The sequence below is a fragment of the Rhinolophus sinicus genome, linkage group LG13 (genome assembly GCF_036562045.2).
Source record: "Rhinolophus sinicus isolate RSC01 linkage group LG13, ASM3656204v1, whole genome shotgun sequence".
Taxonomy (NCBI): Eukaryota; Metazoa; Chordata; class Mammalia; order Chiroptera; family Rhinolophidae; genus Rhinolophus; species Rhinolophus sinicus.
Genome location: NC_133762.1, coordinates 43,684,625 through 43,711,736, shown reverse-complemented (window position 1 = coordinate 43,711,736; position 27,112 = coordinate 43,684,625). Strand labels below are relative to the sequence as shown.

At 38.4% G+C, this 27,112-nt stretch overlaps 1 protein-coding gene and 2 long non-coding RNA genes across 4 annotated transcripts; 1 reads left to right on the top strand and 2 right to left on the bottom strand.

Moving 5' to 3' along the window:
• Positions 1-1,853: 1,853 nt before the first annotated feature.
• On the bottom strand, positions 1,854-25,175 carry CRLS1 (cardiolipin synthase 1). The gene is made up of 7 exons (XM_074318300.1): positions 24,563-25,175; positions 21,823-21,960; positions 16,904-17,033; positions 7,378-7,463; positions 6,460-6,528; positions 4,781-4,872; positions 1,854-2,869 (listed from the first exon to the last, which is right to left on the bottom strand). The coding sequence occupies exons 1-7, from the start codon at positions 24,866-24,868 to the stop codon at positions 2,782-2,784; spliced, it is 909 nt and encodes a 302-aa protein (XP_074174401.1). The 5' UTR covers positions 24,869-25,175; the 3' UTR covers positions 1,854-2,781.
• Positions 23,227-24,439, bottom strand: LOC141568323 (uncharacterized). Its single transcript, XR_012491451.1, has 2 exons — positions 24,378-24,439; positions 23,227-24,044 (listed from the first exon to the last, which is right to left on the bottom strand). It is a non-coding gene; the product is annotated as an uncharacterized LOC141568323 (long non-coding RNA).
• LOC141568322 (uncharacterized) lies at positions 23,813-26,616 on the top strand. 2 transcript variants are annotated; one of them, XR_012491449.1, is made up of 2 exons: positions 23,813-23,995; positions 25,993-26,616. It is a non-coding gene; the product is annotated as an uncharacterized LOC141568322 (long non-coding RNA). The 2 variants fall into 2 exon arrangements; XR_012491450.1 differs by lacking the exon at positions 23,813-23,995 and adding an exon at positions 24,428-24,554.
• Positions 26,617-27,112: the final 496 nt, after the last annotated feature.

Below are 27,112 nucleotides of genomic sequence, written 5' to 3'. Positions count from 1 at the left end.
ATTCATCTTGTAAGTGGAAGTTTGTACCCTTTGAACCAATTCCCACCCCCCAACCTGTTTCTATAAATTGGTTGCTGTGTTTTAATTCCACATATACGAGATCACAGAGAATTTGTCTTTCTCTGACTTATTTTACTTAGCATAACGCCATCAAGTTCCATGCTGTTGGAAAAGGCAAGATTTTCTTTTTATGGTTGAATAATATTCCATTGTATATACATATACCACATTTTCTTTATCCATTCATCCATTGACAGACACTTAGGTTGTTTCCGTGTCTTGCCTATTGTAAGCAATGCTGTCATGAACATGGGGTACAGATACCTCTTTGAGATAGTGATTTCATTTCCTTCAGATAAATACCTAGAAGTCAGGTTTCCCTCTTCTTATTAGGACCTTAGGCATTGGGTTAAGGTCACCCAATTCAGTATGATCTCATCCTACCTAACTTGAGTACATCTGCAAAGACCCTATTTCCATATAAGGTCACATTTACAGGTACCAGGCAGGGGTTTGAACATGAACATGTTTTTGGGAGACACAGTTAAACCCAAAACAGCATTTTTACTGTAATTAATTTTTAAAAAATCAAGTTTGATTCTCATATATTTGTTTCCAAACTGCGCTGCAATACAAAAACCCTGCTGCAGAAACAGCATATTTAAGTTTGACCCAAATAACTGTACTATATATATTTAGATAGTAAAGTTTTGAAAAACCTCCCCCAAATCCTAAGGTGTATCACCAGATTCATCACATATGTAACCAAGAGAAATGGACTAAGTGATTTAAAAGATATCTACCAGCAACTGATTAAAAACTGCAAAGTAAAAAAACCTTGCATAACAAAATCCAAAAATGTGATTGATTAGCACAGCCTTCAGACGTAATTATCCCAATGCCTTTCTAAGCACACTACCAAGACTGAGTGTTATGTGAAGGCACCAAAATGAATTTCTGCCGTGCTTGCAGTCTGTATGCATGAATATACACTCAAACATGCCTAATATAATTCCAATGTTCTGTCAACTCAGAATTTATGTTTTACAAGTCAGTATCCACAAACCTGAGGAAACAGACCATTTTTCTAAGGGTTGAGGCGGCCAAAGTATATTAACTAGAGCCTGATAAGACTTTAATTCTAAAGAGACTGAGTCCAACTCATAAGTCACTCCAAACAGCATCAACACTAAACTATACATAAGCATAATGAAGCACAAAATCCGAACTTTCCCACAACTACTTCAAGTTGCTTTTTGAATACTATTTTTGTGGGCTCACTTTGCTAGTGCTGAGATGTGCTGTGTGTCTCTTGGATGGTCTAGACTTTTACCTTCAGCCTCACTGCCTCCCAGGTGACTATACAGGAGGTTCCGGAAGCCCTTCTCTTCCAGAACTCTCACCACCCTCCATTTGGTTCAGTGGCAGTGTCCCTACCTGCGGACTTCAGTGTTTTCCAAGCCAAGGGTGGCTCGGCAGCTAGTCTGGAAACAAGGAAGCCAGGACCAGCAGGCCAGCAGAAGGGCACACTGATCAGAAGATACCGCCAAGAGGCAGGAATTTTGCTCATAAATTCCCACCTTAACATGGCAACAGGCTGTGTGTAGACCTGGGAAAATGGGCAGCAATTGCCCTCCACTGATAAGAGGAAGCAACCAGTACCAGCCCGGTGTTCCTTCTCCTTCTCCCTGAACTAAACACGCCAGCGCAGTGAGGATCACGGCTATTAAGTCAGATGGTCACAAACCAATTATTTTTCCAATGTAAGTGCAAGTGATGTACCTGAATGGACTTTATGAATTAGAAAACTTACAAAAAAAAGAGGACCATATTGTTATACAAACAACCCAAAATGAAGGTACACTTTTTTCCCCCGTTTTTTTTCTTTATTTCTTTAACATCTTAACAAAAGAATACTCCCCAAAGTTTAAAAAAACCTTTGAAAAATATACAGTTTCATATTATTTACAGTAACATATAAGTACAGGTTCCAATATTATACAAACATTGCTTTGTTAGAAATACAGTGGGAAGGCATGATACCGTTCACTGCCTCCTGGATGGTGCAGGCTCATGGATATGTTTTCATAGTCCAACTACCTCTGTTACTTGTTATCCTGATACATAAAACTATTAGGCACCTGAGAGGTTGGAAGACTACTGAATATGAACTTCAATACCTTCTATTTTGATCTTACTATTTGCAAAACCTAGGGCATTTATCATTTCTTTACAAGTTTATTTCATTTACAACTAAGCTACTTTTGTCATTATCCTAAAATGATCAAATATTAACCATATGAACTGTTAACATATACATCAATCGAATTAAACATACACCTGTAGCTGAGTTGTATAGGATATATATTTAAAACCAGGAAACTCCCTATTGCTTTGTGAGCAATCTAAATTCTATTAAACATAAGTGGCAATTCTCCAGTTTCCATGCTCTGGTCTAGTAAAAAAAAAAAAAAAAAAAAATTACAAAGTGACCGACAATAATTGGAATAACTGGTTCCTTGTAAGTTAATTAAGAAACCTAAGATAAAAAAATAATTCTAAATGATAGTTTTATTTGCATTTAAAAATACACTGGAAATTCTGCATATGCTCATGATCAAACTTATTTTCAATGCACATTACTTAAATTTGGATGACATGGTTTGTTCTGACAAGCCCTTTTACAAGCTGAACACCAAAACAGGGAAACTCCTGTAGCTTTCCACTGGCCCTGATGCCGGTAATGTATACTGTTTCCTTGCTCACGATGATGGATGACCTTCATCTGCCTTTTATCACCTGAATAGTTTTCCGGCCGTAATGGTAGTAACTGTATGCTGACGCAGCTGTGGTGAAAGCTGTGAAACACCTTTAACGGAAAGAAAGAAAATTTAGTTGTCAAGTCTAAAACTCAGTAACTGTGAGACTCATAAAGAATACATTTAAAAGAGTTACTTAAAAAGTGAAAAAGGCTGTGTGGTGTAAATTTTTTTTTTTAACTGCAAGAATTTACACTGTGGAATTATAACAGCTATACATGATGTCAGAGGCATAGGAGACTGGGGGGGCAGGGGTTATCACTTTGTGAGGGGTATAAATGTCTATTACATTGTCTTATATACCTGAAACTAATTTTTTTAAAAAGAATATAAATACACTACTTTTAAAACTTCATTTGAATTACTAATGTCAAACCCTGTAGTTAATGAGCCTGAAAAAATACTAGCAACCGTCATTTTTACCCAGACATTACTCTGTCTTATATTCTCATTTCACTTTCACAACCTCATCTTCTAGAGGAAACGGAGCCCCAGAGAACTTGCTCAGGGCCACAGAACCTTGTCTGAGCCTGGCTTGGCTTCAACTCTAGCACCATGCACCCTTTTCCACTGCTCCATGCTGCTTAGACTTTATTATTAGCATTAGACTCTATTTCCTGAAATTCTGAGTCATTTAAAGTAAGTTTCCCCTTTCTTTATTGATTTTTCCTTAAGTGAATTACCAGACTAACCAGATTCGCTGTGACATGACATCAGTGATGCTCAGAGCACGCTGAATGCTCGCAGCTCCCTGGCTACACTTCAGCGCACTGCCAGTTCTGCCTCCACCCGGTGAGGTGCAGGCCCATCAGGACTCTACTTTCATTTGATCCTAAGGTGGTTCGTGCCAGTTTAATATCGTAAATTCACACATAAACCAATGAAACATACGAGTAGGAAAAGTTGCTATTTCTGAGGTCTAGTTTGGAGACTCTGGAAAAACTTGACAACAAGGCCAGTTGCTAAAAACTACTGTCAAAATAAGCAGGCAATATGATTGTTAAAATACTGGAGAAAATGGTAAAAAAACAAAACAAAAAAAAGAAACAACCTAGAAAGTTTCTATACTCAAGATTGCTTTGTAATGTCTTAAATTCTTATATCACTTTAAAAGAAGCAGAAAATGAAAATCTGAGAGGTTGTATTATGGATGTAGTTTATTAAAGGAAAAAAAGCTCCCCTTGATGGACCTATATTCAAAGAAAGGGCGTTGGTCCTATATCAGAAGATGTAGGATGAACCAGAATAAATGTACACTTACATGTATTTTAGAAAATGTTTAGTTTGTGTATGATTTTTTAAAGCTTCTTTAGCTTCATTGACTGCTTAACCAACCATTTTCTGGCTCAGACTGCATCAAGCATGAAGGCTTTAAGTATGGAGTTAAAAGCATACTAAAGTACAGTGCTTCAATACCAGTGTGACACATTGGATTCTGGGAATTTGAATGTGACACATTTTCAAGGCTATAAATAAGCACAGTAAAATAAAATTCAAATTCCTCTCTCCAAGTTCCCCTCCTACTGTGCCCCTTTCACTAGCCTGGCTGCACCTTCCGTTGCCCACCTCCTACACCTCTGACTTTGCTCAGGGTCTGTCCTTCAACTGAATGAGCTCTCCTCAGTCTCTCCCTGTAGAAAATTCACCTAGACCTCAGGGCTCAAATGCTACTTCCTCCCTGAAGCTTTCCTTCTTCTTCCTGACTAGAACTCTGTCCTTCCTCCACAACCCAACACACTATCCGTACTTCTCATCCCTTTTAACTTGTTTGAAAGCGCCTATAACTCCTACATCCCATAGTTGACAGTAAGCTTCTTAAGAATGGTATCAAACATAAAATATACCCCAGAGTTTTACCCAGTTGGTGCTCAATAAACACTGTAAGAATAAAATAATTCTAGGGCTGCCACAGTAAAACAGTTTGTTGACATTCACGCAGAGTGATTCTAAATTTAGCTTACCACAGTATTTGAAGATAGATGCTGTCAGCATAATTGAAAACCGGAGCTGCCAAAGAAGCTGCCACCAAGATTAACTGGACTGCTGTGTTTACCTACAGAAAAGGAGTCATAAATGAACAGTGCCAACCAGATTGTGTTTTCAGCTCACGAGACTAAGGCATCGCCCACCACAGTGTAACACGATGGACCCTCGGCATGCCTAATGTTCTAATGTCCCTGCCAAAGAAGCTGGCATTCACACCAAAGAGTGAACTTCACTAAGTGGTCCATCTGTCTGCACAGTTAGTTGCTCTTTACAGTGAGAATGGCAACTGTCAGAAAATACCACTACCTTGAATTTCCATAGCAATTCAATAATGCTGCAACGTTCTTTGCCTTTTTTTCAGTTGCCCATTAAAACAGTTCTGTCTGTGAATACGCAAATAACTAAGGTTAATAGGTAAGGAGTTAAATGACTTGCTTGTAGTCATACCAGGTTACAGATCCAAATCTAGAACCCAGATTTTCCAGAACCCCATTCAATGCTTTCACTTGCCTACCTGTCAAACCTGAGGTTAGAAAACTGAAATACATTCAGCTCTATGAGAAAGGCTCTCCGAAGGAAATGAGTAGGTTTCCCGACTCTAAAAGAGCACGGAGGACAAGAGGAAGGAAACAGAACCAGAAAGACACTGGAGACTCCCTCTACTCATCAGAAGTGTTGTGGGAAGTGTGTGAAGTATGAATCAATGGGTGATGTGCCCAGAGAAGCACATATGTTCTATCCCACCATTCTGCAGCCAAATTACAAGAATTCCACTTAGTTTTAAAAAGAAATAATAAAAATTGTATGCAGAACTTCTTGCAAGACCAAGGGTTTGAGGCATTTGTCCCTGCACCTCTTTAACCCACTTTCAATGTAGTGCTACACTCAAATTGCTGCACTTGATATAACTGTGAAGTTGAATCCAAAGAACAAAACAAACAAACAAACAAAATAACCCAACCCCATAAATGTAGGTAAAAGTCCATGCCAGGAAATCTGTGGTATAAAAGTCATCACCCTCTGTCCCAAAGATGATCAGCATCCCTAACCTGTTAAACCTCTGCCACAGTGGATGGTGCAGAAGAATGATTAGAGCAAACTTTTCAAGGCTACACAGTTGAAAAACCAGCGTGCCTTAAGAAGCTCTATGTGCCAAGACTGGCATAGAGTTATTGCCCTACAGAGGTCTCGGAAAACAGGATGGACAACTAAGAGCAGCAATTATTTATTAGCAAATAAAACTTTCTCCTATCCCTTTGCATGTAACAATCAATCTTAAAAATGAAAGGACCTAATTTATTATATGGTGTTTTCACCAAAAGGAGGGGTGTAGTGAAACCATAATGGCCCCTTCATAATCTGTCATGTTTTAATCAAAATGCAATTACTTCCCATTCCTTCCACCTTCCCTACATGGTGGCCCTATCACCTCATTCAAAGACTTACGTTCTCAGACCACCATCACAAAACACCATGAGTATATTAAAGATCCAAAAAGCTTGCAGGACAAAAGAACTGGGTTAATGGCCCACTCTATCCCCTATAGTCAGTGCATTTAAATTTGTCTCGTTTTCAGCTGCTCCATACTGAGGTTTACATTCATTGTAATAAAAATCCACCGGTAATAATTTAAAGGACGTTGTGTGTCTCTTACCTTGCTTATGAAAGTGGGCTTTAACCTAGCAGTGGCGTAGCAAGGATTGAAATACTTAGAAAGTGTTCGCTGGCAGACAACAAAAGAGATAAGAGTTTATTCAATTTACTGTTCAATTTTAAAACAAACATTTCCTTATTATATGTAGGTAACAGTTACTGAGTGCTTACCACATGCCTATTTCTGTTAGATAAGCCCTTTATCTGCACCTTCTTTTATTATCCTAAATGAGCAGTATCTACATTCTTTACAAATCATACACGGGTTACTGAAAATAAATTTTTTAAATTTATAAATTTCTCAATTCCTACAAAATTCCAACACAACATCATAGAGTCTGCCTGACTACATCTTTTTACAAAATAAACTCAATAAATCTCCCTTATCACTATGTTTTTAAGACTAAAAAACAAAATGAATACAATACTGATATTTTCACCAGCTTGGAAACCAAAAGATGACGTTATTATGCTATGCTTATGTGCTCAAATATTTGTAGAACAAATATACAATCCATTCCATGTTCATACAACTGTGATCTTTTAAAAACCAGTCTATCTAGAATCTAGATAATTCAAAGTATAGTAACTTAGATAGCACGGGGAGGTGTGGTTATGCAAAAGCTCTTAATAGAGCTTGTTGCTAAGGGTGGGGCTAGCTGGTCTGGGTTTTATGTGCTATCAATTGAAAAGATTTTGACTAAAAACAAAAACATACTTTTAAAAAACTCCTTATTTATGTGTTAACTGAACAACTACCATAGCAAGATGATAAAGTATGTTTTTAAAAATTCTTGGTAAATGGATCAAAAAATTGCCATAAATTATTCCCACAAAGTGAAACTCAGCATATAAGTGCTCCTTTTTTGCCTTAGGTAATAACTAATAGTAAAAGAATATTTTTTGGTAACAAACTCACCGGTGTTGGAAGAGTTCGATATCTGACATAAAAAACAGCAGCAATCAACATGACATCTCTTGAAATTATCATATAAGTAAGTGGAACTGAAAATCAAACATAAAATAATTTTGATTGGGATTTTTAAAATTACTAAGACATTACACATACAATGAAGCCTCATTCAGCCTTACATAACTGGTATTTCTTATAAGTAAAAATTCTGTGATAAACACCTATTGATGGTTTACAGTCCTTACAGTGTGTCACTGACTTTTTATGTTCTTTAACTGGCCCTCAAAACAAATGAAGGACAATGGCTTTTAAAATCTATCTCTGCCTTTCAGAATGTTAATTTTCTCGGCCTCTTTTTTGTTTTCCTTTCTCTTGTACCAGTTTTTAAGCTGCAGTGTGTCAGCTCAGTCCCACTATCTCCTTTGTTATTTCTCAGCTTTGTGAGTTTGGAAGAAAGATAAATACGCTCGCTCATTGCAATTACATGGAATGAGATGGTAAAGAAGTTGGGAAGGATGTTGGGACTCAAACCATTCTGGTGTCTCAGGACCTTTGCTTGCTTCTGCATTCTAGACTATTTTAGGAATAATAAAATTTGCTATATACCACTTTTGGAGAAATAAAATATTTGTATTCTTGTCTAGCCAGGTCCTACCCAGGCAATTGCTATTTTTTCCTAGCCCCATTCATTCAATGAATTCTAATTAAACATGAATTCAATTTATCAATAGTTTTCACATCATTTTTAAGACTCCACAGCATGACCCCAGAGCCAGCAGAAGGATATTTTAGATGGATACCCAAGGAATCCCTACTTACTCCTCTGTTGGATGGGAGGGCAAGGACCTGTTTCACTTTACACCCTTCTGTGCTAAAGAAAGCTGTAACCATGAACATGTATCATTTTTATAAGAAAAAAATTTTTTAAAAAGGGAAAAAACTCCTGAAGCTAAAACTCAGTTCAAAATATTTTAATTACTAAAATAAAAGGATCATGCACATCTCTTCGATAATACCTGTTTCCCCGAAAATAAGACCTAGCCAGACAATCAGCTCTAATGCATCTTTTGGAGCAAAAATTAATATAAGACTAGGTCTAATATAATATAATATTATATAATACAATACAATACCCAGTCTTATATAAGACCAGGTATAATAACATAGTATAGTATGACATAATACGGGGTGGGGTGGGGTGGGGTGGGGTGGGGTAGGGTAGGGTGGGGTGGGGTAGGGTAGGGTAGGGTAGGATAGAATACCGGGTCTTATATTAATTTTTGCTCCAAAAGACAGATTAAAGCTGATTGTCCAGCTAGGTCTTATTTTCGGGGAAATGCTGTACTTTCAAACAGCTCTTTTGTGAATTATTTTTGAGGCTATATTCTCTAGTTTGACATTCTACTGATTCTGCAACTTGAGAAAAATCTCACTAATTATAGACTTAAAATTTAAATCTCTGCTGATCACAGCCATGATGTGTTCATCCTCGCCCTAGTCCTGGATGACAAGATTATTCCAAAGAGAAAATGCTAATCCACCCAAGTCATGGCATCTGGAACACACAGAAGACACAGCCACATGAGCCAAACAACAAAAGAAGCCAGCCACCCATGATTTTAAAAGCATTTTGTGCCTGTAAAACAAACTTTTCTATAGCAATTACTAGCTGGTAAAATCTAACAACAATCAGATTTTAAAATGCAGCAAACTCATGCAAATTATATATAGTAAATCTCCTAACCGTAACTTTAGAAGAAAATAAATGCCTGTTAATGTATTTCATCACCACCAGAAAAAAAAAGAATATGGCTTAATCCTAAATAAGAGGTTTCTGCACAAGAGGAAATGAGACGATTCAATCCACTGCAAAGACTAGGATTCTAGTTCTAACTATTTACCACCAAAATTACCATTTATTGAGCCTCTGGCATTGTTTTAAGCATTTCATACATACAAGTCCTTCAATCTACATATCAACTCCATAATCTAGGGACCATCATTATCCCCATTTTGTCCCCAATATGGAAAACAAGCCTCAGGCAGATTATATAACCTGACCAAGGTCAACAAGTAAGGAGTACAGCCAGGTATGGAACTTAGGTCTATGGAATTCACAGCCTATGCTCAGGACAGTACATTAGGCTCCAATCCAGCAGTGTGACTAGCAATTAGCATCTCCAGACTCAGTTTACCATCTCTAACAGTCTGGTTGTGGAAAGGGCTGTTAATCAAATCAAAGGTTCCCCAAACTGACTTCCCATCATAGAATCACCTGGTTAGAGCTTCATTACAGATTAAAGCTCCCTGGGGGGCTGGATGCACCCCAGGCTGGAACCCTGTGGCACCAGACGATCCCTAAGGCCTCCGCAACTGACTGTATATCTACAGGCTCTCTTGCTTTGCTTCTCTGGGCACTTTTATCCAGTTCCCTGGCTGTCGGATCTTCTAAGTGCCCCTGCTTTGTCCCCCAGCCTTCCCTTCCCTTTGCTTCCAGGGCTACGGGCGCCCTCATTCTGCCTATCAGAGCACCATAGTATGTTAGTGTGGGCAGGAGGGTGTGAAATCTGCAAGGGATTGCTCCAAGGTCTTCCTCCCGACTTGCTAACTCTGTCTGAAATATAGTTAATGTCTGCGACAAGGAGGTGCACCTTGGGCAAATTTTATTGCTATTAAAGGGAAATAATAACATCAACTCATCTTCATACATTAAAAGTGGTCATTATCAATATCACAGGCTATTGCATTGAAAATAATAAATTTTACAGATTCTAGACATTGATTTAAACCAGCAATTAGAATTTGCTATATTATAAACCAGGAAAATACGATATGGTAAATGTGACAAAACAAATGCACATAAGCAAGTAAAAATTAACTTGGACTGACATCCTACACACTGTTATAAACGTAACAAATCAAAGAATTTTTTACCTTTCTCTCCCCCTTCCAGAGAAAAAGCAAGAAAAAAACCCCAATTATTTATTATCCTAGCTGAGGAAGAAAGCAAATGTCTTATTCTTGAAAAAGCAAGGCTATTCTAATCAAGGTGCATGAACTTTTAGAAAAAAGCAGTATAAAAGTAAGAATATGAGATTGTATACATGACTGCCTTTCTCCCCGCCCTCGAACCCGCCTAAAATGACAGTAAAGGGATGAAAGAATACAAAGTCACAAAGAGAATGAGTAGAGACCAATTTCAAAGTTTTCATTAAGGTAATCAGTATAACTGCCTTAACAGAGTGGGAAGAGCTGAAACGTAAGTCCTTCACACAGGACTGCTCACAAGCAGGCCGTCTCACAGCGGAGATCCAGAAAGTCCACAGGAGAGTACTTGGGTCCCTGGCCCAGAGCCCTCCCTAGTATCATTCTGGTAGGTCTCTGTGGTTCCCTGCAGCTAGGAGTGGTTGTCAGGTTGGGGGAAAAGCCCCAAAGAGTACTATTTCATGATACATGAAAATCATATGAAATTCAATTTCTAGCATCCATAAGCGAAGTTTTATTGGAATACTGCCACACTCATTCACTTATGTATTTTTTATGGCTGTTTTCACACCACAATACTAAAGTTAAATAGTTGTAACAAAGACCACATGGCCCACAAAGCCTTAAACATTTACCATTTGGTTCTTTACAGAAAAAGTCTGCCAACACTTTTTCTTTATATTAATCGCTGTACATAGGGCTCACTGGGGTACAATGGGATTAAGTAAACGTCAACATACTGAACACTGAGACACCTCAAGTTTCCTCCCACAGTTCAGCTCCCAAAACATTGCTCTTATTTACAGAATAGACCTAAAAGTACTGAGAATTCAGAGCCATGCCTGGTTCTTGCCTGTTCACCCTAGAGGGAAGGACACCACCCAACAAATTCCACCAATGCACAGAGAGAGCTCTATTAATATTTAATGCCTCACTAAAATATAAGCAAGCAGCCAAGGATCATCAGACATTTCAGTAAAGTCTCCATCATAAGAGAGAGATCAAAACCGAAAAGAAAAAAAAGGGGGGAATTTGAAATAACCAGATACAACAGAGAGGTAAAAAAAGAAAAAAAAAAAAGAAAAAAAAAACTCTTAAAAATATAAATACATACAGTCATGCACCACTTAACAACAGGGCTACATTCTGAAAACTGTGTCATTAGGCGATACCGTTGTGCAAACGTCACAGAGTGGACTTACACTAACCTAGATGAGAGCCCACTCCACACCTAGGCTGTATGATATAGCCTACTGCTCCTAGGCTACAAGCTTCTACAGCATGATACTATACAGAACAACACAAGGTTAAATCAAACACAAGAGAAAATGATGCCATCGAGATGTGGCAAACACAAGATGTATGAGGTTGCTGCCAGAGTCACACAGCATACTGTTTTACAGCACACTTTTCTTTTTAGTAAGTAGAAAGAGTATACTCTAAAATGACAATAAAAAGTATAGAATAGTAAACACATAAATCAGGAACACAGCCTCTTATTATCAAGTATTATATACTGTACAAAACTGCATGTGCTGTACTGTTATATGACTGGCAGATTTGTTTACACCAGCATCACCACAAACACATGCATAGTGTGTTGCCCTATGACATTACGATGGCTTCGTTATCACTAGGCAATAGCAATTTTTCAGCTCCATCATAATCTTATGGGACCACGTAACACATGCAGTGCAATGTTGACTGAAACATTGTTACGTGGCGTGTGACTGTACAAACAGATAGGATAGATAGGTAGGTAGAAAATATCCTCAATGACAATACTCATTGATAAATTTTTTAAAAAATATATGATTTTTTAGAAAAACATGGAACCAAGAGCTCTTGGAAATTAAAAATGATAGCAATAAAAATGTCAATAGAAGAGGTAAATGACTAAGTTGAGGAAATCTCCTAGAAAGAGGACAAAGAGTTAAAAATATATAAAATAGGAGAGAAAAAGAAAATCCATCCAAGAACTTCAATTCTGATTAAGAATTCCAGAAAGAAGAGAATCAAGAAAACGAAGGGTAGAAAATTATTAAAGACATAATATAATACAACTTTCAGAATTGGAGCATGAGTTTTAAGACGGAAGGGGCTTACTTAGTACCCAGTACAAGGAAAGACACACCAAACTCAGGTAGAATCTAGAGCATATACTATTGTATAATTTCAGAACTACAAGGATAATGAAAACATCCTGGGGTTCATTCAGCTTCCATGAATATCTGACTACATAATTCAGAACAATCGTCCTACTAAGACAACTAAAGAAGAACATTTAAAAAAAGAAAAAGAAGCTTGAAAGCAAAAAGCTTACAAGATGCTAAGAAAGCTTCAGGCTAATACCTATTAAAGAGTGAGAACTCAGAAAAATAAGCCTAGACACTCAAAGCCATTATCCCTACACCTAGGAAGTACGTACACACACACACCTCTGAATGGAATCAGTGATAGTTTCATGGGGTCTGGAAGACAGTAGTCAGAGCCCAGAGCCTTCAAGGTTGGGCTCGGATAAACCATCCTCTAGCTTTGAGATGAGATCTGAATGACTATTCATTCCCACAGGTTTGGGACAGGAAGTGGTACTAAGTAAACGAGGCCTCACAAGAATGTCTCATAATCTGACGGTCTAGGTGGTCCCGTCACTTAGCATTCCTAAGCACCTAGCAGAAATTAACAAAAAAATCTTCTATGGAGAGTGATGCCATTATCCTAGACATCAAAATATTCTTCCAAATTATTTTTCAAAGATTAATACAATGTATAAACAGTCAAAAATAACCAAAAACAGAAGATACCATAAACTTAATACAAATGACAAATGAAAGAGACCCTCAAAAGATGAGATTTTAGAATTGTAAGTCTATAAGAGAACTAAAGTTACTATGTTGAAAGGGGTACAAAAAAAAGACTTCAGCTGGAAACTGAAAAAAATAAAAGATGATTTAGTAAGTTTGAAAAAAATAGAATCCACAGATTTAAAAACAGCCCAAGTCTCAAGCAAGATAAATAGAAATTCATACTCTGAAATATTACTGTGGAAAGCCAAAGACAAAGGAGATTTTAAAAGCAATCAAAGTCAAAAAATTTCCTTTAAAAAAGACATGGATTAACAGTGTTATTGCCAACAATGGATATAAAAAGACAAATGAACAATATGCTAAATGTGCTGAAAGAAAATAACCACCAGCCCAGAATTGTATACACAGCAAAAATATCCTTCAAGAATACAGGCAAAATCAGATAGAAAGACAAATACATACTACATGGTATCACTTATAAGTGGAATCTAAATTAAAAACTTGAACTTATAGAAACAGTAAAAATGTGGCTGCCAGAGACTGGAGGGTGGGAGAAATAGGGAAAGGGTGGAAAAGGGCACAAACTTTCAGTTCTAAAATGAGTGAGGTCTGAGGATCTAACATGGTGATGATAATGGAAACAAATGAAATAAACATTGCCGAGAGTCAAAAATAGAGATGGGAGGCTATTAGGGAAGTGTGGCCCATACACACCTTGTGCCTCAGTTGTCCGAGATACTAATTAAGTTGCTATACCTGTTGCTAAACTCAGCTTAAGGCCAAGCTATAAACATCCTGGAATAACAATTGCTACATGGACAAACATGGACTTGACTTCTTTCCTTCTAGTTTTTCCCTCCCTTATTTGCATATTAGAACTAACCAATCTCTGTTAACCTAAACAGAATCCTTCATTTGCATAAAGGAACTACATTTTGTGGTGTTGCCTTTATAAACCCTACCTTTCTTTGCTCTTTTTAGAGTGCAGTTTGGGTTGCTAACTGAATCGTTGTCTTTTAGATTCAAATCCTTTAAGACCTCAAATAAACTTTCAATTTGTTTGTCTGGGCACTGGAAGGGCCTTACAATGAACTCCATTTGGAACTCTTTCTCAACTTAGGTTATTGTTATACTTTGATTTTATATATCTCTTAAACCCACATGATATTGTTTATAAAATCAGTGTTTGTTAAGATTTATCTTTATATTTACATTTTTTTTTTTTTTTGGTTTATATTGTTTGATGTATTTCAGATCTTCCATTGTTAATTATTTTTCTTTTGCTTAAAGTATATCTTTAGAAATTCTTTTAATGCACATCTACTGGTGGTACATTCCTGTTTTTGTATCTCTGAAAATATTTTGATTTTTCCTTCATTTTTCTACAAACATAATATATCTGCCCTATTTCGGTCTTTTAAAAATGTCAAACAAAATTTATTTTCTCTAGAGAGGTAATAAATAATTTTTTCTTAGATTTATTCTTAGGTACTTAGTAGTTCTTGATGCTTTTATAAATGGTAGCTTTTTTATATTTCATTTTGTAATAACTGCTTATTGATAGATGAAAACCAGTTCTATTTCTAATGTTGATTTTTGTATCTGGTAAAACTCGCTAAAGTCTTATTCTAATATAAACATAAAGTCTCTTGGATTTCCTGTATCCTCAATTATGTATTGTGTATTATCAATGACAGTGTATTCTTTTCCAGTCCTTTTACCTCCCTTACTTATTGCACAGTACAATGTTGAATAGGAGTGGTGTCTGTGTCTTAATTCCCAATCTTGAAAGGAATGAATTACATACATATGACATTTCCTGTAGGGTTTTCCCGCTCCTCCTCTTGCCCTCCCGCCCCCTTTCCCCTCCCCCCCACACTCCAGTTCAAGCCATTGTTTCTCAGTCTAGTTGTGTAGGATTAGACTGAGAATGTTTGTAGACCAGAAAACTCAATATTGTAAAGATATCAATTCTTCCAGATAGATCTATAAATTCAATACAACCCCAATTAAAATTCACAAAGAATTTTCTGGGGAACTTGAAAAGCTGATTCTAAAATTTACACATAAATGGAAAAGGTAAGAATACCAAAGGTGGAAGGACTTGCTCTATCAGTTATCAATACTTTTAGCAAAGTAATAATCATTAAAAATGGTACTGGTGCAAGGATAGAAAATCAATAGGGGAAAACCTACACAATCCAGAAATGAACCCATGTATGTATACATGGACACTGAAGTAAGTCTGGAGAAAGTATACACTTTTCAATAAAAAGTGCTGGAATAATTGGGTACCTACAGAAGCAGTTCAATAATTGTTTAAGAGAGATAATGGTTTAAAAAAAATCAACTAGAAAAATGTAAAAAAATGAATCTTAAAAGCTTTCCAATCCCAAACAGAATCATATATAAAGGAAAAGGTTATCAGAATGGCATGAGACTTCTCAACAGCAGCATGAACTCTGTAAGTCTACAGAAACGGGTCTTCAAAAGTCAGCGTGAAAATAACCTGCAATTGAAAATTATGCCCAGTTCAGACCTCAGTCAAGTATGGAGAGTAGAACAACAAACATTTTAAATGTCTCCAGAAGAAAGACATTTTAGAGCTGATAAGAATTTGGCTGCCACACTGCGTCTTTGCACAGGAAACAACTGATGGTTGCCCTCCGCCAAAAGGAGCGCCTTAACAAGGAAGCCATGGCAGCCTGGAAAAACAGATTCAACACGGAAGAGGAAAAATTGACATTTCCAGAATGACAGTGAAGGAAAGTCTTAGCTTGGAAAACAACCTACACCAATAATTTAGGCAAAGCTCACAGCAACATCATCCATAATACCCAAACCTGGAAACAATGGTGTGTTTAACAGGGAAATACCTGGCTAATCTTTGTAAAATTATACAAAAAAATACAAAGTAACTGAAAAATGGGAGGCACAAAATACACAAGATCATTTGAATTTCGAATGTCAACAGAATGCTCCTTAGATTCTTTACTACAAATTATTTATGTTAACTAGAATGAGACTACTCCTGCCCCTTCCACACCCCCAATCATACACATGCAACAATTCTGACTTTCAAAAAAGCACATAAATATAAACATAAATCCAATTCACTTCTTAATTTGGTATGGGAACTTAAATACCTAAAGGCAGAAGAGAAAAAGAATGTCTATGTTGAGGAGACTGTACTACACTGAAACACCATCACATTTCTTCCTATCGAATGCCAATAATACATGCTAAAGTACATGCAAAATACAAAGCAAAAGATCATAAAACTTTGTTAGAAAGAGTATTCATATAATGTACAAACTATATGCATGATTTGAAATTGCATAATAGTGTCTAAGTAATAATACTGTGAAATTTTAGACATCTGGTTTTCAGGGCTCTCATTTATGATTAATTTGTACGTAGGAAAACATTAAATTGCTTTCAAAAAGCTAGGCACTAAAAACATACAAGTTTCAAAACATTCTAGACTCATATGAATTGGCACTGTAAAATTGTAATTATAAACAATCTTACTACGCAAACAACAGATTCTACTAGTATAACGAAGATATAAATGTGAAAGTAAAACAAATAGCTTGACAAGTCAAACAGTTCAATAGTTTAAAATTAGGCAAACAGTTTAAAGTTGAAAAATATATTTTTGGAACAAAAAGAGAAATCCTCAGCTGACTAACATCATTCTTCCCGGTGCTATTAAAAAGCACGCATGACGGCGTTCTTACCTGGAATAAGATCTGCATAGGTCAAGCTAACATATAAGATACTGATAAGTATTTTATCAGCAAGTGGATCAAGAGCACTTCCCAAAGCTGATTTTTGATTGGCCCAGTTTCGAGCAATAAATCCATCCAACTGAAAATAGAAGTTTTTTTTAAAATAAATGTCATAATAGGTACAGAGCAGATATCTTGAAGAGATACAGAATAACAACTATACTTTCACAAAATGTAAATAAAATCTCTTCTGTTTCTTACCAGCAAACCTTCTCATTCTTTCACTGGTCTACGTTTAGCTTTTAAATTACCAACTGGTCTGAAAATAATTTCACGTTTCTACAGTATTTTTCTTTTTCAAGGCCTTCTGGTATTTCTCAATGTTTTCACAATGTCCCTTTGTGGGATGAACCCAGACACAGATATAAAAACCCAAATAAAACTCACAGAAGGCATGACCGACAGAGCATGGACCAGGAGCCCCCCTTTCTTGAACCTTGGGCTGAATTTTCACTGGTCCAAACTGCTGCTTCTCCTTAAAAGGATGACCCCGTAACTGTGAGGCTTTTTCACTCCTACAAACTTTTATGTAATATGATGACTCCCCAAGTTTTAACTGTTATTATTTTCAACTTCTTTTTTTGTTGTTGTTTAGTGCCACTGCTAATTCCACATCTGGCTGCATTCGCATGACCTGTATTTGAATAAAAAACTCAACCCTCTACTTAGCATTTTGGTATGAAAATCACTTAATCACTATTCTTGCAAACAAATTACATTTAATTATATTTAATTTGCTTGCAAGAATAAGGTCATACATGGTTGCCAGTGGGCCAAACGGGGCTTACAGGCTGGTTTTGTATGACCCTCCCAAAGCTTTTAAAAATATAAATTAGTTGCCGATATTTGAATATTCAAAATCTTACTACAAAAAAAAATTAAAAAAAATCCAGATCTCTAGGCCTATTTTGGCGCCACAAAATGGACTGAAACCAAGAATCGCCTATCCCCACTAAACAAGACAGATATTTTCAGGTTTTCCAAGTTCCTACCTGGCTTTTATTCATTTTATTTTACTTTAAGCTTCAAACAAATGTTTAATTCTGTCATCCTATTTCCAAGAGAAAAGATCAAATTAACTCAGACATAATTTAACAGGCACATCTCACAGGAGAAATAAGTCCTCCATATCTCAGGTATTCCAAGGAGTCAGAGGAGACGGCAGTAGCACAGGACAGTGGTTAAGAACTTGCTCTTTGCTGCAGAATATAATTTTCCTGGCTCTCCCACTTACTGTGTGACCTTGGGCAGATTATTTGGCCTCTCTAAGCCTCAGTTTCCTCATCTGTAAAACAGAGATGGTATTACCTACCTCAAAGGGTTGGCTGTTTTCAGCATATAATGTGATTAATACTTGGTCAGCACTCAACACTTAGCAAATCCTCCAAAAAAGCAGTTACTAGCTATTACTACCACAGAGAGAATCTATTTTATTTTTTAGTAAACTCGATGTAACACTGTCTACCAGAAAGTGCCTAGAACTAGGAATTAGGGCCTTGGAAGATCCAGCTTTCAGTTGTTCTTGATCTGAGGGAACTTAACCTCCCATTTTTTCATGGTCATCACTCTCTCATCCTCACTGTTCCTCTATCTACATTAGATTCCCAAGTCATCATCACTGCTCTGCAAACGCCTGTAAGACCCTACTCTACTCTCTTTCAACTCTGCTTACACACCAGTATCCATACACTCCAGCCAGGTCTGCACCCAAGCAGCTGATCAAGAAAAACACATAAATGGGCTGATTGATTTCACTTCAAATGCATGACCACAAATCTCCTGTGGGCACTCAACGGTGTCTGGCAACCCTACACCTGCTGTGTTTACCTTCTCTTTTCACCCTGCCTGCTCTTACCTCAAACTGACTCCATCCCTCCCAAAGCCTCTCTAGCTCATGACCATGTCTATAATTTCCTTGAAAAGTAAAAACAGATTGTGAGCCCCTCATATTCCCACCTGCAATCTACCACCTATCGGCAGCTATTCGTTCTCTCTGCCGTCCGATTCCAGGCCCTCTTACCTTCTGAGTTCCCCCATCCTTCCCCACTCCCTCTGCATCACCAATCTCTTCCTTTCCACCCGCTCTTTTAATTAATTAACAACAAAATTTCCCCCAGTATATATACCCGGAGTGCAAAAAAAAATGTATACAAGTAGACACTTTGGTCAACGTTGCCCAAGCAGTAGTTCACCATAATCAGAAGTGTCTGACGCAGTTGGTAACCACTTTGAGCACCTTTTGTAACTGCAGAAGTCAGACATGACTTGTATTCATCTTTTGTTATTGGTACTTACCGAGTCTTAAAATTTTAATAGTTTTCCTTAAAACGTGTATACATTTTTTGGGCACACTCTGTATGTATCTTTAAAACTTCCCTTCTTCCTTGACCCTATTTCTCTATTCCCCTATAAAACAAAACTTCCTCAAAGCAATATCTATTGTCATTACCACCTCACATTTGCTCACCAACCCACTGACTGCCCCTACCATCTAGAGGCCCTAAACGTCACCAATGAATTCTTCCTGTTTCGCTTACTTGACATTAACACCAACACAAACGGAAGCACTTTTTTTTCCACTTAACTTCAGTGACACCTTACTGCCTAATTTTCTTCCTTTCTCACCAGCCATTCCTAGCTCCTTGTCCTTTACTGGTTCCTTCTCTACTGCTCACTGTTCATTTCTCTGATCCCTTCGCTTTTATCACAGCCTAGATGACTTCGCCAGACTTGACCATCTCAGTATATGCTGATAATTCTCAAATCTATCTATAACCACGACTTCTTCCAACTCCAAACTACTCTCTGTATTCATCTACCTAGTTGATAGCTCTATGTGGACGTGCATAATAACAGTTCTTGGCATTTTTCCACAAACACTGTCCTACCCTAAGTGTTGCTAATCACAGAAAATGTTAAGCTCCATGTACCTGCTTGTTGAAAAGAATAAAAGCAACAGCCTACCAGTCATACTTGTCTTTTTTCTCAGCCCTTATCCAATTCATCAATACATTAACTCTATCTTCAAAATAGATCTCAAACCCATTCACTTCTCTCCAACTCCAAACTACCACCTCCCCACCCTAAGATCACTGTGAGCCTCCTAACCAGCTTCTCTGCTTCCCCTCACCTGCCAATAATCCATTTCCCACACAAAATATAAATTAGACCTTGTCATTCCCCTGCTTAAACCTTCCTTGAGTCCAGTCATCTGCCATTCCAGAGGCATCAAAACCTCCATGAAATAAATGTGAAATATGCCAGTTAGTTTAGGTTTCCACACTCACTGCCTTATATATTTAGAAAAATGTAAACGAGGCCTCTGCCATTCAATGAATATTGCAATCTCATGTGGAAGCTAAAAAAAAACAACAACAAAAAAAACTGCAAATGAAAATAAAATAAAATCCAGTAACGGAAAAAGATCTTGTCTGTTACAAAAACCAAAAATTCCACTATCATTATAATATCCTTGGACAGACTTGGAGACTCTGCTAATGAGTGCAGGGCTTCAAACTTCAGAAATAAAAGCAGGTGTAAGAAATTGTGAGAATGGGGAGATGTTGTGACAAACAGGAGCTAAACTCTGGAAAAACAGAGGTGGCGGCTATTTTGAGAGACTATTTTGATGCATATTTGGAAATGCCATATAACAATGCAAATGCCCTCCCTATTTATCCTGAAAAATCTTCAGCTAATTCCATACTGCTCACCAGTACTACTGGGCAGGTGGAATTTTGTTTCTATGAACCTCAAAGAGAACAGCTGATGTTACAAAGAAAGATGCTATACCACTTTTATTAACAGAAAATTAGTTTTGCTTTATTCTCACTTATTAATTAAAAGCAAAGCTTTTCAAACATAAGTCAGTTTGAAGACGACCAAATCATTACTGCCTGTCTGGGTGCTCACATGGTAAGACGTCTAGACCAGCCATGTACAATTTATTTTATCTATTTCTACATGCTAACTTTGCCCTAATTTAAAATTTTTCCTCTAACTTTTCTCCACTTCCCTCAACTGTATTTTTATAGGACGTGTAGTTTTATGAGCCATTTCAAATTCCTTATGAAACAAGGTAGGTGATAAACACAAATAATGTCATATATGATGATGGCTGTTAGTTCACGAAAGCCAATTTAACACATAATGTAGCCTTCTGTTATAAAATTATTTTCCAAGTTCTAATTTGAGACAGCCCAAATAATGCCCCCGCCAAGTGACACAGTAGTATCAAGGAGCTCTTCTCTCTTTTGTCCATCTGCTGGGGGAGTAGAAGAAAGGAGGCCTAATGCCCACCCAGGGCAGGGTCTACTGCTGGGTGGTCAGCAGGGTGTGGAACAGGGATCAAGGATCAAATCTATCAAATCTGTGGGGTGCCTATGGCCTCCCACCAGCATAAACCTGAGCAGAGCTCTGGGCTCTACAAGCTCCCTGAGTACAACAACTGGCCCACTGGTCCTCTCTCCACCAGTAAAACCAACTGTTGTTGAAGATCTGAGTATTCGTATCACAATAAATAGAAAAATGGTCTCATAGCGTCTCTCCTTTATTTCTATCCCTAACGCAAGTACTTGGTTCTTTGAGACTTTCTAAGGGTTTTGCTTTGATGAAGAGGTTAAAAACCAAAGTAAAAGGCTCCCTCTCCTTCCTACAACCTCTACTATTACCTTCCTTAGATCATATAAAGAATCAGAGTCCCACAGAGATGCTAAAGACAAGTTCTTGCGTAAAATACCAGGGGAAATTAATCTTGAGGATTTCCTTCTAAAGAAAAGCCAACTAAGGCTGTGCTATTTCATTCAGTGCAGTAAAAACCCTGGGATTTCGAAGGAGAGCAAAACAGATGGAGTACCTTTACAACTTACCAAATCAGTTAATCCAGCTAAAGCAAAAACTCCTAGCGCAATATTAAAATCTTCTTCAATAATCAAATAGCCCAAAACTGGGGCCAAGCCAATTCTCGTCATTGACAACATATTTGGGATTGTCCATGGGTTTTCATACTGAAACACAAAGACAACAAAATCTAAATACTATAAATTCTTATTTAAATAACCATATACATTAGACAAATACTTTATCAATTTAAGGGTTAGAAGATGTATAAACTTTAAATTTAGTACTTTAAATTGAGTTTTTAAATCTATTCTGTTCTTTTTACAGATATCACTCTAAAACTGTCAAGTAACACAGACAACGAAGATGCATCATGTACCCAAACATAGACTAAAGTGTCTACTATATATAGGTTTTCTTCCTAAAGAGAGAAGGAACAAACATGTATTATCAACTATATAAATCAAGTCTTTATTAGATTTCATTAGAATTCAAAACTTAAAACACTGCTTTTAAAAATTAAACTTCAAGATCTTATACTTCAAGTAGATAGCCTAAAAAGTCAGAAAAAAGCCACATTATTAACCCCAGGCATTTTGGCTTAAAAATGTTTATTGCAAATAACCTCCCTCACTCCTCTACATATACCCATCAAAAGAATACTAAATGCTATATACACAGTGTGTGGAAATACAAATGAAGAGAAAAAAACATTCAATTCCATAACATCACTACTAAATTGGCGAACTGCTGCAGCAAATGGTACTAGGAATAGGGATTGAGACCCTTAGGAAATCGAGAAATTTTGTAAATCTGTTCAAAATAGCCATGGAAATGTTAAGATCTCAAACTAGAAACCAAGAGAGCTTTCACAGCTGCCCGTGGGAGGCTTTATGATTCCTTGAAACTTCATTTGGAGCCAAGCTGTTTGAAGTTGGCACTAACAAAAGGGCTTCTTGGCAGCTTCTCTGAAGAACATTACTTCCTTGCCAAACATAATCTATTTCATGAGAGGTTATTTCAACTTTTGAAAAAGCCTCAGTCTAGCAGAGCTAAGACACCCTGCACAACAGGGTATAGAAATAATACCAGAAAATGTCTTTAACTAAAGCCTGGATTGTTCTCCACTAAGGGAAAGGTGCCAATTCCACCCCATAGGACTATCTCCTCACAAGACTAACCCTGGTTAACCTCTTTCTTAACAGTAACCAATTTGCCTGAACACAACAATCCTTTAAGAAAAGAGAGTTTCCTAAAGATACTAAGTTTGTGTTTTTAAAAAGACACCCCCCCCCCCCCCCAAGAAATGTTCACCTCAGCTTGGAGGGATAGTGGGGTTACTGGGGTCAGGTGGCAAAATACAGTCATTGAAAGCTACAGAAAAACTTGAGATTCTCCAGGAAATAATCACCAACCAAGAAGCAATACAAACCTCTACTCAGGGACCTTTTATTGAAAGTAGACCACATTACACAATTAAATAGAAACATTCTTGGAACATATTCCAAATTGAAGTTCAAAAGTCAGAATTTCAGAGTCCACAGAAAAAAGTAAGTATGTTGACCATATTGTGGTATAGAATTAAGTCAAATACTGATTCAATGTTACAGCAACTCATGGGGGGGGGGGGGGGGAAGAAAGTTCCTGATTGCGAAAAAGGAGCAACAAAGCAAACGGTCAGAATAAAGAGGCCAAGCATTAATCTCAGAGATATCCATGGGACAAAATTAAAGACAAAGTTGCAAACAGCCATTTGGTGAATCAACCAGACTGAATGTTGCTGGGACAGTGAAAGGGGTTCCTTTTAAACTCCATACAAACGATTTCAGTTTAAATAGTGCCTCCCTAATCATTAAATTTGTTAAGTTTCTAAATTAAAAATAAGAGAGCTAATCTCCGATCACCCAACCAGATAACCTGTGGCATACTCGACCAACTACTGCCGTTCTGGGAAGGCCTTCAGCCAGCATATGGCAACCTCAAAGCAGCCAGCATTCAGACCCTGACATGCTTTAGCAATTTGTGGAGTCGCCAGGATGTGGCCACCTCAACCCATGCTGCACAACAGATGAAAGCAGCACAGGAGCCCACTGAAGACCTAACAATGAAGATGTAATAATTGCATGAATCTTGCTAACATGACATCAAAAGCTCTCCCACATTCGTGCTCTGCTGTCTTCTGCTTGGGCAGTAGTTCAACAGGTACGTAGACAAATATTTCCCTCCGTTACCTCGAGAGTTTATTCTTTTCCTGCAGTTAGAAGTTACAGGATATTTTAATTACGATTTAAATAATTTAATTATCCTTCATCTTATAATACGTAAGGTTGCCAGAGGTCAAGTAATAGTTAACCAAACCTGCACAAGCAAACCAAAAGTACCGTATACCTTTCTGATGATTCACAGACTTGCCCTAAACATCGGGGATTCCCTTCAGAAAATTAAAAATAGGCTTTTAATAAGACAAGTGAAGGCTATTTTTACCAATGCAACATCCAGAGGCCGGATCAGCAACTGGCGCGTATAGGAGGGGGGAGGGGATTCTAACTTGACCACCGAGACTGACGGGGGACCCTGCTGGTACCTCTCAAGTTCATCCCAAACGAAAAACCTGCCCGTAACTTCGCTCCAGGAAACGGTTTAAAAGTTCTGAAAAAGAAGGGCCGGAACCCGGCCGGCCAGAGCTTGTCATTCGCGTCCAGGACTGACCCCAGCAGGGCCCGCGACTCCGACCGAGGGAAGCGGTTGCCCCTCCTCTTCGGTACGTACCAGGCTGGCGGCGCTCGCCGGACCCCATCGGCCGCCCCGGGCCTCCGCGGCGGCGCCCCCTCCGACCGGGGGCCCGGGGGCCGCCTTCTCCGAACCTGAGCAGTGGCCCCGCGGGAATGCCCCGGGCAACCGCAGGCCGAGCGCGGCCGGGCGCAGCCACCAGCGCTCCGCCAGGCAGCGCAGACAGCCGGGTGCGGACGGCAGCAGGGCCCGGAGGGCGCTCCCCTTGCCCGGCCGCGCCCCCGGCGCCCATGCAGCGCCGCGGAGGGCCCCCCATGAGCCGCGCGCCACGCGCGAAGCCAGCATGGCCCTGCGGCCGCGCTGAGGGGACGCAGGCAGCGAGAGCTCAGCACCCTGAGGTACCGACGAGCCGCTTCTCCCTCGAGTGTCCAAAACCTCGGAGAACCTCGGTCAGCTCCATACTTGCTTCCAAACCCCAGCAAGCTCTTATACAGGTGGCTTGGAGCCGCCAAGGGCGGACGGGCGCCTTCGCGACGCTTTTGCGACACCGTCGCCGCTGGGCTTCCCAGCACCCCCGGCGGCCGCGGGACGCGCGTGCGGTTAAACCCCGAGAGATGTTGGGTGGCCGCTCGTGCGCGTTGCTTGCGTCCCTCCGCCCGCTGTCGGGACTAAGGTCTGCGGGGAGGGGAGGAGAGGATCCGCCTGGGCCGGACGACCACGTGACCGACTCTGCGGGGAGAGGACGGGAGCCTTTTCAGGCCCCAGCCTAAAACTCTCCCAAACCCGTGTCCTGCACAAGGGACCCCTCCGAAGTGTGCGCGGCGCTCTGGGGGCCCTCGTAGGAGATTTAAATATTAGCAGAATGATCCAGAAGAACTAATTAGTGCTAACTCCCTGCTCATTTTCTTCTTTTGAGTGTTGCATATGCCAAAAATACGGGTTTTAGAAAATGTCAGTAATAGCAGTTACTAATTGTTTATCTGAAAAGGGTGTTCACTATAGCCAGGCGCATCATCCCATTTAATCCTCCCAACAACTCTTAGATACCTTCCATTATTACCTTTACTTTTTTACAGATAAGGAAAGCTAGGCTTAGAGAGGTAAAGAAACTTGCTTATTAGAGGAATATCCAAAATAAGTTTAATTAACTGGTTAATATACATGTTACTAACTTAATAATTATGCATTATACTTATTGATTTATTAATATTCATTAATATTGCAATGTTGCAGAACTGTTTTGAGTTCTGTGTCAAATTGAATTTGAATGGTTCTTGCTGCTGAAGGGTAGCAGAGTTTGCCACCCCCAAATGTACTTCCTTGGGATGTTATTTTAGGCTGGTTAATTTTAAGAAACAGCAGGCATTCAGAGAAGCTCTGAAAACCAAGTAGGAGTTTTCTTCATGTAAAGACATTTACAACTATAAGGGAAATCCTTCTTTCTAAGAGTGTTTTCCTCACCCTACCAGGCCTGGCTTCCCTATCAATGGAGAAAACATGGGTATCCTGCTCGCTTATCTTCCTGTCAGCATGATGTCATCAATGTATGGACCAGAATGGCATCTGTGGGATGGTGAGATGGTGGAAGTTTTTGTATACTTGTGACAGCGAATCAGAGTTGTCACATACCCAAGACAAGACACTGAAGGAATACTGTTCTCCTTGGCAGGTGAAAGCAAACTGCTTCCAGTGTTCTTTCATTATTGGGATAGAGAAAATAACATTGCCAAATTTATACCTGCATACCAAGTTCTAGGGTCTATATTGATTTGCTCTATAGAGAGACTGCATTTGGAACTGCAGCTGCAACCAGTAATTTAAAATATTCCACTGTTTTTCCTAAGACATCTTCTATAGTAAAGTGAGTTAAATAGTGCACTCCTTCATCTTCCAGAAGAGTTGGTGGCAGTAATCTCTGATTCCTCCCGGAATGCAGAATTTCCTTTGGTTTACTATTTTGGCCCTTCTATCATACTACAGTATCTACTATTTTCTCCTTTGAACAATGATAAATTAGTTTCTTCTCACATCACTTTATTTTGATTGATATGATCTATGTATGTGTTAACTTTTAAATAAAGCTTTTAATTCCATTAATAGATTGTTACCAGCTTTAAATACCTTTAACCATCCAACCCAGACTTTAAAGACAAAGACATCATATTTACACTATTATCTACCTTCTCTCACCTTTAAAAATCAGGACTTAATATTTACATTTTCTCCTATGACAGTAATCTCATTTGTTTAAGTTTTGGTCTTAGAATTAAACATTCAACCATTCTACAAGAATGGTTCATATTTTCTGAGTTCTTGTATATTATTAATAGATCGTGTTTATTGGTTTTATACACAACCAGTACCATTTGAACTCTCAATAAGAACATACGGGAAAGTCTAGTTTTATTGGTCCTGTCTCCCTAAAGTAAAACCCAGAAAATTCCCTAGCATTCTATGAAAGGAGTATATAAACTAGCCTTCAATCAAGATGTTTCTGGGTGACTCAGAGGCCAAATGACCCAGAAAGCCTAAAATTTTTTGTCTGGACCCTTACAGAAAAAGTTTGTTGACTCCTTTTTTGCAACTAAG